Consider the following 17,801-nt stretch of genomic DNA (forward strand, 5'->3'; position numbering starts at 1 on the left):
GATAGTAGCTGTAGGTTTCGTTCCACTCCAGCACTCGCATCACCCTACAATTTAATGGATCTAGTTTGTTCCGAAATCTATGCCTGAAACTTTAGAGAGGATCTTCAACAGGCCACTGTTACTTAGCTAAAATATTCTAGCTTCTGAGCACAGTTAAACTGGTCATCACACACTTCCTGTGCTTTGAAACAACTAATCCAGGCTAATAATTCTAGAGGCATCTGTTACTGTACTTAGGGCAATAAAACACAGCTGTACTGTGCTTACGCCTACCATGTGCAACAACCAACATTCCTTAAGTAAAGACACCTCCCATCTGCATACATAGACTGCTCTGTATTGCTGGATATTATTCTGCATGAATAGCAGAAGTCTAAGTGAGAAAGCACAGCAATTAAACCAAGAAGTTGGCGGGTTTTGTTGGTTTTGTTTTGTTTCTTTTTTCAGAAGAGGTTCACCAAAAGAACAAATCCTTTTTTTAAAAAACAGGTGGTTAATTTTGAACAGTTCTGCTTTATCGTTGAGGCATAAATAATAGAAAACTTAGCAAGTGTGAAAAGCTTTCTGAATTTCCTGCACCACCCAAGACCAAAAGTAAGAACGTTTTTATTAGACTAAATTGTGCTGCTATGCTACACTGCTAGTATACAGGAGGGGTAAAGGAAGACAGACATGAACGGTGTATGAGATAACTTATTTTATTTATTCAAATCTCAACTCAATTTTGATGCTAAAAATTGGTCAAAGGCACTTCAAAGAAGGTATTTAAGAAACAAATTCTTACAGTGAACATTCCCAACAAATGACCAACTCATACATGCCATTAGGGACACAACTATCTATAACTGCAAAGTGAAACATTCACAGGTTCAACGTAGAGAGTACTGTCCAGCAGCATTATTCAATTCTTTTGGAGCATTAACAACATTGTGGAGGATTTTAAATACAACATTGTAAAACAAAGGAAATTACACTTTTGGGGTTCCACAGAAGCTTTTCTTGACAGAAAAAGGGCAAAACTGCGTTTACAAGTGGTCCTGTATTGAGGGATCTGTTTTCACCCATGCCTGCACTATCAGCATCAGTAGCAGGCACATCAGAAATGACCCACATTTTTGTGCCATACACCAATAAAACACCCTGCTCAAACAGCACACTGTTCATAAGAGGTCTAAAATTTATACTTCTGGAAGCCTAACAGAACGATGGCAACACGCAAAGTAAAAGTGATTTTTAATATATAGCTCCACCAAAGAAAAAAAAAAAAAAAAAAGTGTCCCTAAAAGCAAAAAGTACTGGAAAAAAAGAGAAAAGAGCTGCCAGAAAACGCTAACATCACCAGCATTTAAATTCTTAAATAAGACCACCACAGACTGCAAAAAGAAAATCCGAAAGACCAAACCAAAAACAAACCAAAAAAAAACCCCAAACAACAAATGGGTGTGAAAGAAGTTTAAAATCAGGCTTCTTCTGCAAAAATGAATACTATCCTCTAATTAAGCAGTGATCAGAACGTAACTTCTTGGCATCCTTGTTCTCTCTGAACTAAAGTCCACTTACCAGAGGGTTAAAATGTTACTCTCTTACACTAAGGGACATTCCCACATCCAGCTGCAAACAACTGCTGCCTAGTAATCTCAAGGAAAGGAGTTAAACATTTTTAGGTGGCTCATTTAAATCACGATGGTACCAATGGAAGCTTTTAGGTCCTGAAAAATTGAGAAGCCTCTTTTATAAATAAAACAAAAGCACAGGGCCATAACCGGTACAGCCCAAGAGAGCCTGTGCCCCTGTGCTTCAGGAAGGTCTATCCACCTCAACTACAGCAGCCTCCTCGGGCTGCATATGTACTCAAGCTCAAAAAATGCTTTCTCAAAGCACAAACACCTGGGAGCAAAATAACTACCAATACTATCATGGAATATAATTTATTAAAATTATATGAACTGTTCACATTCTAATCACGTCTACTGAAGCTTTTGAAGGTAGTGAGATACAAACCAGTTATTTCAGAGGTTTCAGCTCATTGCTATGGCAGTACAACTCAACATAGAACAAAAGCCCTCTATTTTAACTGCAGAATGCAAAAACTGATTCTTTTCTAGCTTGTCTGGAAGGAAAAAAAAAAAAAGAATTCTTTGCAGTGCTGTTGGAAAGGCAAAAGAAACAGATTCTGAGGCCTAAGCACAAGGACACTTTAAAAGAAAACAAGAACGGATGTTTGAAGAAAAAGCTCCTCTTATTTCCCCAGGTAGGCCACCTATTTATCACAAGGTAGTATGTTCTTAGCCTTACTCCCTCAAGAAATGGAACTTGCTCCTTTATTCCTCCACTCCCTCTGAGGTCTTGCATGTTAGTTCAAAGAGACATTCCTGCCCCGCTCTGCTAAATGCACAAGCCACAGCTGGGCAGCAAACAAGAACCAGAACTGCTGCTGAGAAAATGCTTTACTGGCAGCTCAGTGGTGCCCGATACAACTTGCCACCTTGGCAACCAGCCTTGTGCAGAGCTCAAACATCTCCCTGCCTGCTTCCTCTTGTCCACCTGAGACTTGTGCATGCGCATGATGCAATTGAAAACCCAAAGATGGAAGTCAGGACAGTAAGGAACATGAAGAATAAAAGAAGTTACTTCACAGAGCAGCACAGGGCAAACACAAGACACAACTCCGCAAAAAAAACTGCAGTTAGTTCTGCCTGTTGGGGTAGAAAGTCTTTAAATCTGCACAGATGAACTGAGGAAGAAAGCAGAAATAAAGGAACCATACACTAGTTAGGAGATCTTTTACATGGGCTGAATTTACCAAGAGATTAAGTTGGTATCCTGGTTTCATTTTATAACTCCCCGAAGTATCCCAGAAAATTTTAACTGCATGCTTGAACAATGCCACTGGAATGATCGAAACCATATGGAGTTCACAAGATCACTGGTTTGTGCTGCACATGGGATAAACATTTAGCTCACAGAAGGAAGCACCTTTCAGCGTGGTACCATCCGTTCTCCTCTGGACTAGCATCCCTTTACTAGAGAAACTGGAGACTTTTTCCTTCTTTAAACAAGTACAGCTATAATTTCCTACTTAATTAACATAAAATAAAACTCATGTCCGTTTCAGCACTTCAGAGGCAGTCTTGCTGATAAAAGACCAGCAGATTTAACCATGCAGGAACTATTCATTTAATTAACACTTGATGTATGAACCTGGCCTATATTCAGGCAGAGAAGTATGTAATAATTCAGCTCCACGAGAGACTTCAGCAATTACCATCATGCTGCTGAGCAATGCTCAGAAAGGAAGCCATGACTTTACTGCTGGGCAACAGACAGAAGCCCAATCTGTACAAGAACTATCTTTGGAAAAAAAAAAAAAAAGTAAATCCAGTACTTCATGGTAACATCCTCTTCCAGGAACATCCTGAAGGACAGCCGTAGTAAATAAGGCTGTCTGCTACCAGTATGTGCCCTTTCCAAAACAATGACAGGAGGTAATTAGGTTATGTCCAAATTCATCAATATGATGAAGGTGAAAAGCGATAAAAAGATGACAAAACTTTTGTTCAAGTGTGGAATAAAGACACACTACACGCCAAGCCTAACCCCATCCCCCACACTGTTATTCACTCAATTTGAAAGAGAAAACCAGAAAGTTTTATATTAACTACATAAAACATAGACTTGGCCTCTGAAAATCTTCCAGTAATTAAAATACCTATTTGTATCAAACACCAAGAAGGTGTCTTCAGTTAAGAAGCAGAGATACTCAAAGTAATGGAGAAAGTTAATGCATTTTCAGAGATTCCTGCATTCAGGCTGGCTTACCTGAATAACTATATACTTCAGCTTCAAAGAGTGAGATAAGGATCATTTAACACTTTGTCCTCAAAAAGGTAACAAGCAGCAGCTACAGAAGAAATCTTTAAAGGTAGAGGAAAAAAAAAGAAAAAAAAAAAGAAAAAAAAAGAGTGAGAGTAAGTACTTCAGCCAAATAAATGAGATGTTTAGGGAAGCAGTCAAATTGGCTTTGCTGCAGTTTTAAGATGGAAGCTTTTTGTATCTGTAAAATTTTAATGTATAAGGTAACTCCACAATCTCAAAGTACAGTGATGTGAAAATTAAATGGAAACAAACCAGTTATAATATTGGCTGAAACCAAGGTATTATAATGTCATTGTAACTTTGCCAAGATACTATTCTTCCTGGTTCACGTGGAAGGAGGGATGTAAGAGAGACTTCTATTTCAAAAAGCATCTACTTTATCTTGTGTTGAGAAGTTCTGTGATGAATTTTTATAACCATTCAACCAATACAATAATGCAAAACAAAAACATTAAAAAAAGCTACAGGTAAGTAAGTATGTAAGCAGCTTTCCTTGCCTCAGCAATTGAAACAATAGTAACCATTTCTGGGTTTCTCCCTAAAACAGTAGTGCTCCAACCTCATATTGTTTTGTACAAGAGACTTACAGTTAAAAATAATTCAGAGCAGTGAATTCCATTTCTGAAACAACTCAAGATTAATTGTTTGGGTGGATCTCTGCCTATTCATAATAGCCAGTCTGCCATTAAGGCTAAGCAGACTATTTTCACTCCTCTCCCTTGTAGGGCAAGGTACGCAAACTAATTTCAAGATCCTGACAATACTAGAGAAAGCCATCATCAAGTATTTGACTATGCAGCATCCACATTCTACCATTAGAGCTTACCTAACAGAACAGCTGGAAGGAAAAGGAGAACAGAAAAAGGAACAGAAATACTGTATGATTATCTTTGAAGCCATCCACTATGAATTTCATACAAATTCTTCCAGGTATTAGTGTATCAGAACAACCTCCTATTTCACAGCTTGAGAGCCCTAAATCTTCACTAAGCAAGTCAGCAAGGTCACACTATCCCAAACAGTCAGAGCCAGCACCAGATTCTATTGTATACAGACAGTGACAGGCAGTACTGCCAATGTGATTTTTTAAGTGAGAGTCATTAATCAGTAATTTCAGTCTACAAGCTTCATGCAGGAGTTTGAGGAGACTCCTACTCATGGTACTGGCTTCTTTTTGTTTTCTTCAAAGTCTAATTAACTCTCAGTAACTTTTTGCTTTAGCTTCTGATTATCCTCCAGTGCTTTGTTTTTGCTCTGCTCTTCTGGACTGGTTACTGGATCAGGATTGTACCGATACAAATACCCATACGGACGGAGATGATAAATCAAATATTCCAATTGATACATAGTCATGGAATCAACATAGTGGAATGAAACTGCTAGATCGGAGCAGCATCCAGGACCCTAAAATACAAAACAAGTCAAAGTCATCAGCTAAAATTGCAAAGCATGCCCTGCATTGAAGACCCAGTAAGAATTCAAAAGCATCCTTCACTTCCTCATAAGAAATTTACTATCATCAGTCACATATATACTTCAAAACTTAATGTCAGGGAAGCAAAATGTATCAAACAACAGCCAAAGCATCTTTCACAAACAGAAGTCAAACAAAGTATTTTGTTTCTGTAACTAAGCAGGTAAAATAACTAGCTGCTCTCAATAACATCAGGGTTTTTTTGCTTTCCATACTTTGCTTTTTATGTTGGTGTTTAAACAAAACCAAGTGGCAGTGAGCAGGTCTAAATGCACTGCATCTCCATATGAAACAATACATACATGATACTCATGACAGCATCGACTCAAGAGTACACAAGCCAAATGCGTGTGTGTATGCACCTGCGTGTGTGTGTGTTCACACATTACACAGTTTGGCAAAACCGTCAGTACCTAGTTTCCTAAATACAGAGAGTTGTAACGAATCATGTTGGAACTATTTTTTAAGTTTATTAATTTCATTGTCCCTGCCCATGGCAGGGGGGTTGGAACTAGATGATCTTAAGGTCCTTTCCAACCCTAACGATTCTAATTCTATGATTCATGTTCTTAAGCATTTTTAAGAACTAAAAGATCTTAATTAACGCACTTGTTGCAACTTTTATTTTCTAGTTCAAATTCAGCTTTGAGAAAACTTTTCTGAAAGTTAGTTTGGAAGGGGGCTGTTCATCAGGTTTGGTTGCAGAGCTGCTAATATTCCAATTCTAACTGGAACTAAGATTAAAATATTTAAAGACACTGAAGTGAGCAATGTTACACAACTGTTATTCTTTCAATGCTTATTAAGTCTGATCAATATACCATGGTTTTGGTACCAAAGTAGTCTCTATCCAAACACAACTACAATAGGACAGGATCAAATATGTGATTTCCATTATGGATCTCCACCACCACTGCATCACTTACAGATGTAAGTGCCCACAGCTCAGCCACCCATGAAGAACAACCATAGCTAAAGCTGCTGCATCCTGACACACTAAATACGTTATTGTAGCTGGTTTAAGCTACAGAAATGCTCTAGGCACTGAATACAAATATAAAAATGAATGCTTTACAATGAAAAGAATCTGCTAAAGAGCTATATTTTTCTCTCCCCCAGCTTTACTGTGTAAGAAATCCTACATCTTATCCTTGATTTTGGCTACTTATGCTCATCTCAAAACTTGCTGAAAAATTATAATCCTAAGAAGAAACCTAGGTGATCTTAAGGTCCTTCCCAACCCTAACTATTCTATGATTATACGATTACGATCAAAGTTTACAATGCAGAATACCTTCAGGTTGCTTTAAGTAGCAGCCTACTCCCACACACACCTTTTGGTTCATTTTTTTTTTTTCCTTTTTAAACCATAGATTTCAGATATGAATACAAAGGACAACTTGAAATTGTTGCAGTAAAAATGTTTCATTTTGTAAATACTACTTCTGTTGCTACAACAAAAGAATTTTTTAGAACTTACTTTGCCAGCTCTTATGCTTGCCTCCACTTCTACAGAAGGGAGACAAGAGTCCAGTACAAGTACACAAGAAAATCTAATCATATTTGTTTGGATCATGCTGTTATTTCACTTCCAGGCAACGCTCATTATTTTGAAATCTTTTCAATGGAATTCACTTTACCATTACCCACCAGCACCTCAAGTAACTTGGGACTCTCTTAGACAACATTAACCAACTACAATCACGAATGAGTCCAAAATTAGTTCTACAGGTTCTATGCAAAGTTTGCTGTTGGGTAGAAGATAAAGGTGCATCAGTGCCACCTTCCCTTTCATTAGGCTTCAATGTAACTAATGTAACTAACACTAATGTAACTAATGTAAAAGGCAACGCTCATTATTTTGAAATCTTTTCAATGGAATTCACTTTACCATTACCCACCAGCACCTCAAGTAACTTGGGACTCTCTTAGACAACATTAACCAACTACAATCACGAATGAGTCCAAAATTAGTTCTACAGGTTCTATGCAAAGTTTGCTGTTGGGTAGAAGATAAAGGTGCATCAGTGCCACCTTCCCTTTCATTAGGCTTCAATGTAACTAATGTAACTAACACTGTTGGGCCCAGCTCTGTGCAGTGAGCGCATATACCTTGGAATTGACTGCACCAGTCTCACTGCATATTGGCAGTTGGATGGATGAAGGAGAAACTAAGGACACTGTGCGCAAGATGTGAGGGACTGAAACAGAGCAGGAACTTTGCGAGGAAGGTAGTAGTGGTGACACTAAACAAATATGTCAAAAAGGTTTCATCATTTTTTGCTGTCCACAGAACATAGCAAACCAGCAATAATAATTTAAAATTCACTAGCTCTTTTCCAACATTAGGCTCTTAGCATCAAGTTTGCATTGATTACTGTATTTAACACATCTACACACAGGTGCATCACAGGGTATCACAACAAAATCCTCTTTTCTAAAATATATATTGAGTAACTACTAAACTTCTAATTCACACATCATAATATGTACTTCATAAAATGGGTACCAGGTTCCTAAGGACTTACCTCTACAGCAGGATAATAATTGTAATTCCAGTACCAGAATGTTTTTGGCAGGTATCCTCTGACTAAGTGATGTTCTGGAACAAAGGGATGAAAGGTTTCTCTACCACTTGTATCCCTAGAATCTCCTGCTTCCACATTAATGATCTCCATGCATTTTCCTAGTGCAAGGTCTTCAATTGAAGAACTATGAGAGCATTTGTTTGTTTTAAATGCAGCAACAAATCTCTTCAGAGCTTCTTTGCTCAGAACATAACCTGCTCCTCCACTCATGTAGCCCTGTTTCACATAAGGCTTAAACCTTCTTCCAAAGTATATTGGCTGTTCAGGACTGTATTTTGAAAGAAGCCATCTCAAATTGTCCAATATAACATATGTATCATCATCTGCTTTCATAAACCAATCAGCATCATCAAAATAATGGTCATGCACATACTGAAAAGCTTTAATAGTCTTCCAGTACAGTTGGTCTCTGCCTTCTTTGGCTTCTAGGCCCACAGTTGGGAAGTCTTTGTTTTCCTCGGAGCTCATAAAAAGTATTTTATTACAACGTTGGGCCCAAGTGGCCTTAACATGCCTGGCTTTCTTTTCTAGATTTTGAGGTCCAGTCATGACCCAACACAGTATTTTCACCTTCTGATACAGTCCCTCTGCAATATTTTTATTCTCATCTAATAAAAAAAAGAGAAAAGTTCCAGAACAATATTAGACTTGATTGCAAAACAAAGAGCAGCCTATCCCCTAGACATTGTTTCTACATCAGAAAAGAGATGCAGAGAGAAAAGGCATTTGCTTCCAAATGTAAAAGGTAATGAAATTAATGTCAGATTTAGAAAGAAAGCAAACAAGACACCCCAAACCCAGAAACTAAAATTTTTTAAAGTTATTAGATGATCTTAAGGTCCTTTCCAACTCTAACTATTCTATGATTCTACTTCAACTTAACAGGATAAACAAGAGCATAAAAGCCAGACTGGAATGGGTATCTGTTCAGGAAACAGGCTTTAGAAAACCTTGATTTGTACATAAAAACTGTTGGGAGACAAGTTTTTTATGGTGTTGGAGGATTAATGAAAACTAAAAAGCTGAGTATTTTTGCCATTCACAGTGAACACAATGAATACAGCACAGAGAGGTCAAAAAGCTAGTAAGGTCTGTTGTATGTAGTCATGTTAACTAACAAAAATTAGCCTGGAGAAGAGAAGGCTGCATGAAGACCTCATAGCAGCCTTCCAGTACCTGAAGGGGGCCTATAGGGATGCTGGGGAGGGACTCTTCGTCAGGGACTGTAGTGACAGGACAAGGGGTAACGGGTTAAAACTTAAACAGGGGAAGTTTAGATTGGATATAAGGAGGAAATTCTTTCCTGTTAGGGTGGTGAGACACTGGAATCGGTCGCCCAGGGGGGTTCTGAGTGCTCCATCCCTGGCGGTGTTCAAGGCCAGGCTGGATGAAGCCTTGTGTGGGATGGTTTAGTGTGAGGTGTCCCTGCCCATGGCAGGGGGGTTGGAACTAGATGATCTTGAGGTCCTTTCCAACCCTAACTATTCTATGATTCTAATACATTTTTGAAGGTAAAAGCAGGTGGTGAGCCAGAAAAAAAGAATTTATCACCAAACCAAGTTAAATCTGATTTTTTACAAATAAGATTAAGTAAATTAGGATACTTTGAAACTAGTATTACTCTTGTGCTTAAATGTATTTATTTGCAGACAATCCAACAGAATAAACAGACACGGTTTTCTGAGGCACATAATATAATATTTGACAAGCTGCCAAAGCATTCATTTCCCTCAAAGAATCATTTTCACTTGACACATACACAGCAATTTTAACTCATGTAAAAGAATGTATGGTGAGTAAGATCGGCGTAACCTGTCATAAAATATTCCTGTTTATACTTTATGCAACAACTGATCAGATTTCTTTGTAACAATGCTCTACAGTTACGTGTGAAACACTCACAAACTTGTCTTATGAAGTTTGTAGTTTAAATACATTTAAATAGCAAATCACTTATTAACATGTTCAGCAAATGCACCAAAGTGAATTTTTTCTCATCCAAACTCCCAACTCAGATGCATTTCTCTGGTTTTGACTGCAACAGCAACCTGTGCTTGTTCACTGGCACAGGCTGCCCAGAGAAGCTGTGGCTGCCCCATCCCTGGCAGTGTTCAAGACAAGGTTGGACAGGTCTTTGAGCAACCTGGTCTAGTGGCAGGTGTCCCTGCCCATGGCGGGGGTGCGGGGGTGTGTGCGGAAATAGGTTATCTTTAAATTCCCCTCCAACCCAAACCATTCTATGATTCTATTGTTCTACGACTGCTGCATAATCAGCTTGGCAAACAATGAAACAATGCCTACAGTGGCCCCCTCTGACCACCCCACCATCCCCAATTTTACTAATTGTGTAAAAATTGATTTTCTGATGTTTGATTTGGTTTGGATTTGTTTGTTGGGGTTTTTGTTACAGCTTTATCTAAGAGGCTATTTCAAAAGTTAGAGGTGCTCCAAAAGTAGCTCCATAAAGCTAAAAAGCAATTCAGGCACATCTACAATGCTAGCAAATACATCTGGTTAGCAAAACCACCATTTGATGTCAATAGGTCATCTGAGAAGCTCCTGCTTCAAACAAGTCTAGATACAGAAGTTCAACAAACAGTTGAGCTCTAAGGAAAAGAAAAAACCACTAGTGTAATAAAAATGTAAACAAAGAAAACCACCAGTCACTGGACCTCAGGAGAACAAAGTTATTTAGAGGTAACCTGAACACGGGGAAAGGTTCATGCAAACTCTTGGCAATGAATAAAGCAATAATTCGCCATGCATGAAAAGGGAGCATATTATATAATTAGTCAGGCGTAACAAAATACCTTTATGCTGTCCAAAGTCTGCATTGAAATTCATTTGCCCTTGCAGCTGATTGCTATCGGTATCCGATGAGTGCTGACCGTGTGGATCATTGTGAAGGACATGAGGCTGGATCTTCACTTGTTCTTCTAGTATAATGCTAAACAGAAGATAGCATACAAAAAATCCTATTGCTGATCCAAAAGTGAAGGTTAGAAGGTTCATCAAAGACTTGGAAGAGGCCATCTCCTGAAGGTAATGCACTGTCAAAACCAAATAAAAAATACATTAAACTTAAAGCTACTTAACACAGAAATGAAATCTATAGGAAGAAATCAGGGACTAGATCTCTGGAAGTAGAGATCTCCATTCTAGCTCAGATTCAGCTCCCCTGGGCTTCCCTGGAGGTTTAAGTACAAGGGCAATGCAAATATTCATTCAAAATTGTAAGTCCACCGATAAATTTAGTGCAAAAGGCTCATCATATTCTTTAGCTTAAAATTATAATCACAATAGTGACTATACACACAAAACCCTTTCATATTTATACAAGAATGTATACATTTAGAGCGCAATCTCTTAATTAAAAACTGCAATAAGTTCACTTCTTTATTCTCTTCATTCCAAGAAACCTATGCTTAAAATGTAATACCTATTACATTAAAATGTAATACAAAGCCAAAAGATTATGATCAAAGGCAATCTACAGGTCCAGATACAATACAGACATGGGATGTACCTAAACTCCAGGAGTAAATATACTATGGGAATTCTTTAAGAGATGTCAAATACCTGCAGATTTTGAAGAGTTATAAAAGCAAATCTACTCTCAAAGTAGGGGAGTTTTCCTTCCACTTTTCGGAAGTACTGAGGATACACTTTCAGAAGAAAGAGTAAGACAACATCTGAATTTTCATGCAGAAAACCCCATTCTTAAAGGGAAGAACAAAATGCCTCAGCCTCAGGGCCTCATCTACAGATCAAACCCCTTGTATTCCGGTAACAAAAAGCAAAAACATTCGCTTCAACTATCCCCCTTCTCCTCAAAAACCAAAGGACTTGACTGACCATTTTTATAAAATCAGACAAATCTGCATCTACGCCTGCATGAAGTGGGATTTATAAATCCAAAACAGGTGTGAGTTTTTATTTATTAAACACTTTCAGGCAAACCAATTTCAGGCTGTTGAGGCCCGAGGCCTTTTCATTTTTGCAAAGGGTAGAGATATTTTCTAAGAATTCATGACTAAACTACAAAAACATTGACCATTATACTGGATTCAAGCCAGAGCCTTACAAACAAGTTGGTGATGTTCCCTCCATTAGGATCACTCTTAATGTCTATGGACAGAACCCACTTTAGTTAGTTAGGGAGCCAAAAAAAGAAAATTATGGAATGCACAGAGCATCAATAAAAAACACTGATCTGAAGAGCTGCAGCCACCAAAACAACTCATTTAGCCTGCACCCACTTCTCTCGTTGGCTATGTATAGTCTATTGGAAAAAGACTGTCCCCAAGCAAGCTGTATAAATCACTTTGCAGTAACACACACTCCAAATACCAGCTCTCTGTCTGAGCGCTCTCCTGAACAGACAACAGAGAGGACAGAAAGCAGGTGTGTGGTTTTTTACATTGGTACTTTCAGAAATCATCAGATTTACTGCGCACATGTAGATCTAAAGCATTTGAGAGCAAAGCAGCTCTAACATGATATGCTTTTTTTGCCACGCTGGTAGAAAAAGGAAAGAAAACTGGAAACACAACTTGAAGCAAAATAAAAATCAAGAAACTTAGAGGTTGTATCAAAATTGCATAATTATAACTGAGGTTGATAAGAAGATATACTTCTTTAATATGAAAAAGCACACTATACAATTTTTTAATCATACATTGTTTTCCCTCAATTCAATACTACATCTTGGTGGAGACTAACAGGTGCCTTCAGACATCACATCTTAAAGTACAAAATCGACTGTATTATCATTTGCAACCCAGGCCTTGAAAAAATTACTTGGTTTCCAGCTTTATTTCTATTCTTTTCTATGCCACTAACTTGGGAAGAAAACATGAGGATGTAGATCAGGTGCCCTACCCCCCAAAAAAAACCAAAACCCCAAAACCACCAACCAACGAACTAACCAAAACCCAACACTGAAGGAAAAATCTACACACACAAGCAGCCTAAAATGCTGAAAAGTATTCACTCTACTAAAATGGTTGGGTTTTTGCTTTCATTTTCCCCATCTACCACCACAAAATCCCCATAAAATTTGCAGTACACAAAGGCAGAGGTCCAGAATACAACAATGCCTTCCTTCTGCATATTAAAAGAGGAAAAAAAGAAAAACTCATGCAGGCACACACCGTAACTGCAGCACCTTCTAGAATAAGAAGTCTCCATTGTTCCACTTTCTAATATTGGGCACCTCTTTGCCATAAAATTTCAGTTATCTGCTCTAACACCTGTTAAAATTACTCTTGCTCGGAGAGAAAAAAAAAATTAGAAAAAAAAGTGAAAATAACTGCTGCTTATTAAATTACATAATTATGTTAAATTGGATTCTTTAGAAAAAAGACCTTCAAGTGTATTGGAAACATTAAAAGAGAAAAAAGTGCGTTCATCACATTTTGAAATCAGAAGTTGATTTGCCATTATTCCAGAAGCAAAGAGATTTTGTGGAAGCAGACTGGGACAGATGCCAAAGCTGTACTTGGTATTTGATATGAAATATCACTGGTTACCATCTTCAATCTAAAATAATCTATCATTATATCAATTTTATATAAATAGACTGGACTACCATATACATATTTGTATAGCCATATGTTTATAAACTCTAACAGTAAACAGAACAGAAATCTTCATTTTTTTGCGTTATCCTTATATTTGACCTGGGTCTTTTAACTTGCCAGCAAAAGTAACTGTGCTATAGCATTGTAGTAGAACCAGAAAACGCCTATAAGGAAAGTAGTTTCCTATTATGATAAGAATCCCTACTCAGACTCTCTATTGACATTCTTTTCTATACAGGGGTTTACTGAGGGTCACAACATACAGAACATTTAAGTGTTCACAGTCACATTGGATGAGGCTTTGAGCAACCTGATCTAGTGAAAGATGCCACTGCTCATGGCAGGTCATCAGACTAAATGATCTTTAAAGGTCCCTTCCAAAACAAACCATTCCATGATCCTATGATTCTATGACATACAGAGAGGAAAAAGATAAATACAAAACCTACCAGGTCACTAAAAGACATTTTATTCATATTTCTATTTTTACTTCACTTTACTTAAAAAAATGCTTTTTAAAAAACACCTACAACAAAATCCTACATTTAAATTTAATTTACGCTCCACTACCCTATCATGGCAGCTTAAACATATATATGTATTTAGATATTCATGTAGGCAGCCCTATTCACATCAGCCAGACCAACAAATATTCTAACATTCTATCACAACATAAAAGTCACTGTGGATGTGGCTCCAAGTTTTGTGAATCTGCATCTTCAAACTTACAGAAAAAGTATTTCTTCTGTGTTAGAAGCTGCTGTAACTGGTAGCCCAAATAAAGACAAGGCAGCTGCAACTCCATGTCCCCAGATCTGGCCAGTGGCAAGGCTGAGGATGTATTCTCAGAGTTGCACACATGAACATGCATATACGGATGTCTCAACATACAGATCAATACAACTAAAACCAGTGTCTGCGCAAATACAGACATGGGCCAGGCCTATGCTGTTCCTCTCCCTAGCTGACTAGGATAAAAGGCTGTTAATGGAAATATACATGTGTGTACAGTGGCGGGATCCACTATACTGGCCTCAGATACTCAATCTACCAAGGAACGAACACTGAATCCTCAGTCTTCCAAGAGTCCCACTCCAGTTGCTGGTACAAACTGCCTCCACATAGATACACACACATTGCACCCCCAGACATGCCACAGCTCTCCAGCAAATGGCCTTAGACATTCAGTCTACTCAGTAACTGGCCCCTGGATCCTTTTGTCTCCAGTTGCCCTGCTCAGAAACACACATGCAAATGAGCCTCCAAAACAACTCCCAGATCTTACAGTCCCTCTGGCAGCTGGTTTGGACCTCCTGGACTCATATTGCCAAACTGGAGACCTTATGATCTCACTAGTACCTGTCTCACACTTACAGCTGCCTCAAAACCTGGCTCCCAAGTGTCTTACTCTACTTACTGGCTAGCCAGACATGCTATTCACTAGCAATCACACACTGGCATGCTTGCCAAGACAAAATGCATACACTGTTCTCCGCAGTTACTCGCACTTAAGAGACACATGAGCCACCGTGACTTACAGTCTCCACTGTAGCTGCTGGCATTTAGACCCTCCCTCACTCCAGTCCCTCCCCCTTCTAGCACATCAGGCACAAAGGTCCCTATAACTTCGGTTACCACTCCAGTTGTCAGTGCTTATTCCTCAGTATGAATATAGCACAGAGCCCTCTCATCCAGGAAAAGAGAAATGGAGCTCAATGAGAAAAGAGGACAGGCTGTGGTAATCTGGCACAGCGCATGGCCAAACATAGTGACCAACCACTTGTTTACAATCAACCAGGCCCTTTATCCCCTTATCCCTTTTATCACCTTACCCTTCTATTTTCCCATACTTGTTCCACCTCAGTGAACTCTCCCCTTTTAGTCCATCCCCTAAGCATCCCAAAATAAGTTTTGTACAGTCACAAGATGCTCTTCTCCTGCACCCTGTAATATGTCCCATATTCTGTAGGCAGTTACCCCTTAATCTTGCAAGCTGTTCCAGAGAGCCTTTCTGTTGACTTATCTCGATGTATGCCGAACCTGGGCAATGGGACTGATGGCTCTCCAATGACAGAACCTGGGGCTACTTCCTCTGATGAGATTAATGGGGCCCACCACCCCTGCTGTGCCTCTGTGGAGTCCTAGCAATGAGCCTTTTAACACATTGATCTAGAATACTGTCCTCACTCTGGTAGCTGTTCCAACAAGGATTAAGGTCACCTTCCTAAGCCAAAGGAAACTTAAAGAATCCCCAAATCCCCATGCAATAGGAATAATAGGATACTGGAGCTTGCCTCATTCCCACCCCTCAAAGCAAAACAAAAAAAGACCTTTAAAATTGATACTTTAAAATAAATTCAGACTACGTAACTTTCTGAACTTGTTTTCAGAAAAAAAATGAAAAAAAAGGGGGCAAAAAAAAAAAAGCAAGCTACCAAATCTGGAAATTTTTAAATTTACAAAATAACTAAGTATTTTACACATGCTTTTTGCAGTACCACTCCATAATCACTTTAAGATTCAATAAATTAACTCTGAGAAACAAGGCCAGCCTACACACACTGCTGGCTCTTCCTCACATCCCTCACTTACAAGTGATGGGAAAGCCCTGAGCCCTCAGCATGATACAAAATGCAAACGTCCTTGGACAGCTGCATAATTGGCAGTGAAACTGACCTCCACTACCACACCCTCACCAAAGAGCACATCAGAATAACTGAAGTCAAAATGCAGAAAACGTGGTTAGCTGCGAAATGCCCAGGAAGGTCTTCTGCTGACCGAGTCCCATTATTTCCAGGAGCTTTACATGGGCATATTCATATGCTTTTAAAACGAAGAAGCAAAAGTTGTATATTTGCTAATACTGTCTGCATCTTCTGTAATTTCCTATCAACTATATGTTGATAGGAATAATAGAAATGTAATAAATTACATTTTTCACTTCCCTTTTTCTTTTTTTTTTGGGGGGGGGGGGGGGAGGGAAGGAGGGGATATCTAATATTTCAGGCATTTCTTTGGAGAAGAACTTTAACCACCAAAAACTCTTGGTTGGTCTACCACAAAGTATAGCCAGCAAAATAAGGTATTTTGGTATGGGTGGCCAATGATAGCATTGAAACAAGACGTGTAACAAACCACAGCACAGGTGAGATGGAAGAGATATCCTGCAATCTCCTTCCTCATTCCAAAAGCCGACAACCCTCCCGTAGCAACAAGTTACCACGTCCAAAGAATGGCTTTCTAGACCTCTACTAACAGCGCTTACTAGAGAACTGCAACGTCAGTCCAGGAAGTCCCTGCTACAAGAAGCAGAGGCGGACGGCGTGGAGCAGCAAGCAACTCGGCCTCCACAACCACCTCACGCCCTCCACCGCGGCTCCAAGGGACCCGCTCTCTTCCAAGCTGAGGCCCCTCCCTCCGGAGCCTGTCCTTCCCAGCCGGGCAGTCAGGCACCTGCTGTTCCAGCAACCGCAGCTCCTACGGGCACCCGTCTCGCCGCCGCCGAGGTAACACGCACCGCCCCGACCACCTCCTCCAGCCCAGTCACCGCAGAGAGGCACCTTCCTTCAACGCCTCCTCCCCAGATGGGGCAGTGCCACCAGAGGCCTTGCCCGACGGTCTCACCCCTACGACTGCCCAGCGCGGGGCCCCGTCGCCGCCGCCTCAGCGCCTCCCCTTACTCCGTCAAGCCTGCCAGGCCCGGCGCCCGCTCAGCCGCGCGGCCCGCACTCAGCAGCCGTTGGCCGCGCGCACGGGAAGCCGCTGCCAAGCCCACCGACCTGCGGCACCATCCCGCCAGCCCCGCGCCGTGCCGCGCCGCGCACCCCCTGGACCGGAACGGGGGCGGGGCCAGCGCCCGCCCCACTGCCTGCTCATTGGCTGCGAGCGCCGTGGGGGGCGTGGCCGGCCCCGCCGCTCTCATTTTAACCCTTGCCGCCAGGCGGGCCCCGCCGCGTGGCAGTTTGGCTGTCCCTGGCGCGGTTTGGAGTATGTGGCAGCCGCCACCATCGGTGGCGGGGGAACAGGAGCGTGTCCTGACCGACCGAGCGCGGTACCCCCCTAGGGATGGTAATCTGCCCCTTCGTGTGTTCCCCCTCCGCATGTCTGCCGGGAGCGCGGCCACGCCGCCGGCCCAGCCCGCGAGTACAGCTCATGTCTTCCGTGTGGGGAGACCGCCGGGTGGGTGCCCCAGGACGCAGCTGCAGCGTGAGGGGCGTGGCGGCCGGCTCGCCCGCAGCGCCTGGTGGGTTGGTCGGTGAGGGCTCTCCATGTGGGAGAAAC

At 40.6% G+C, this 17,801-nt stretch overlaps 1 protein-coding gene across 8 annotated transcripts; it reads right to left on the minus strand.

Annotated features, from left to right (window-relative positions):
* Positions 1-682: 682 nt before the first annotated feature.
* C1GALT1 (core 1 synthase, glycoprotein-N-acetylgalactosamine 3-beta-galactosyltransferase 1) lies at positions 683-17,427 on the minus strand. Of its 8 annotated transcripts, none has more exons than XM_065666317.1 (4): positions 17,300-17,427; positions 10,749-10,988; positions 7,879-8,546; positions 683-5,280 (listed from the first exon to the last, which is right to left on the minus strand). In XM_065666317.1, the coding sequence occupies exons 1-4, from the start codon at positions 17,394-17,396 to the stop codon at positions 5,071-5,073; spliced, it is 1,215 nt and encodes a 404-aa protein (XP_065522389.1). In that variant the 5' UTR covers positions 17,397-17,427; the 3' UTR covers positions 683-5,070. The 8 variants fall into 8 exon arrangements, with proteins under 8 accessions (XP_065522389.1, XP_065522390.1, XP_065522392.1 ...); XM_065666318.1 differs by having other exon boundaries at positions 17,201-17,373; XM_065666320.1 differs by having other exon boundaries at positions 17,145-17,373.
* Between the last annotated feature and the right edge of the window lie 374 nt (positions 17,428-17,801).

This window comes from Lathamus discolor, chromosome 2 (genome assembly GCF_037157495.1).
Source record: "Lathamus discolor isolate bLatDis1 chromosome 2, bLatDis1.hap1, whole genome shotgun sequence".
NCBI classification, from domain to species: domain Eukaryota; kingdom Metazoa; phylum Chordata; class Aves; order Psittaciformes; family Psittacidae; genus Lathamus; species Lathamus discolor.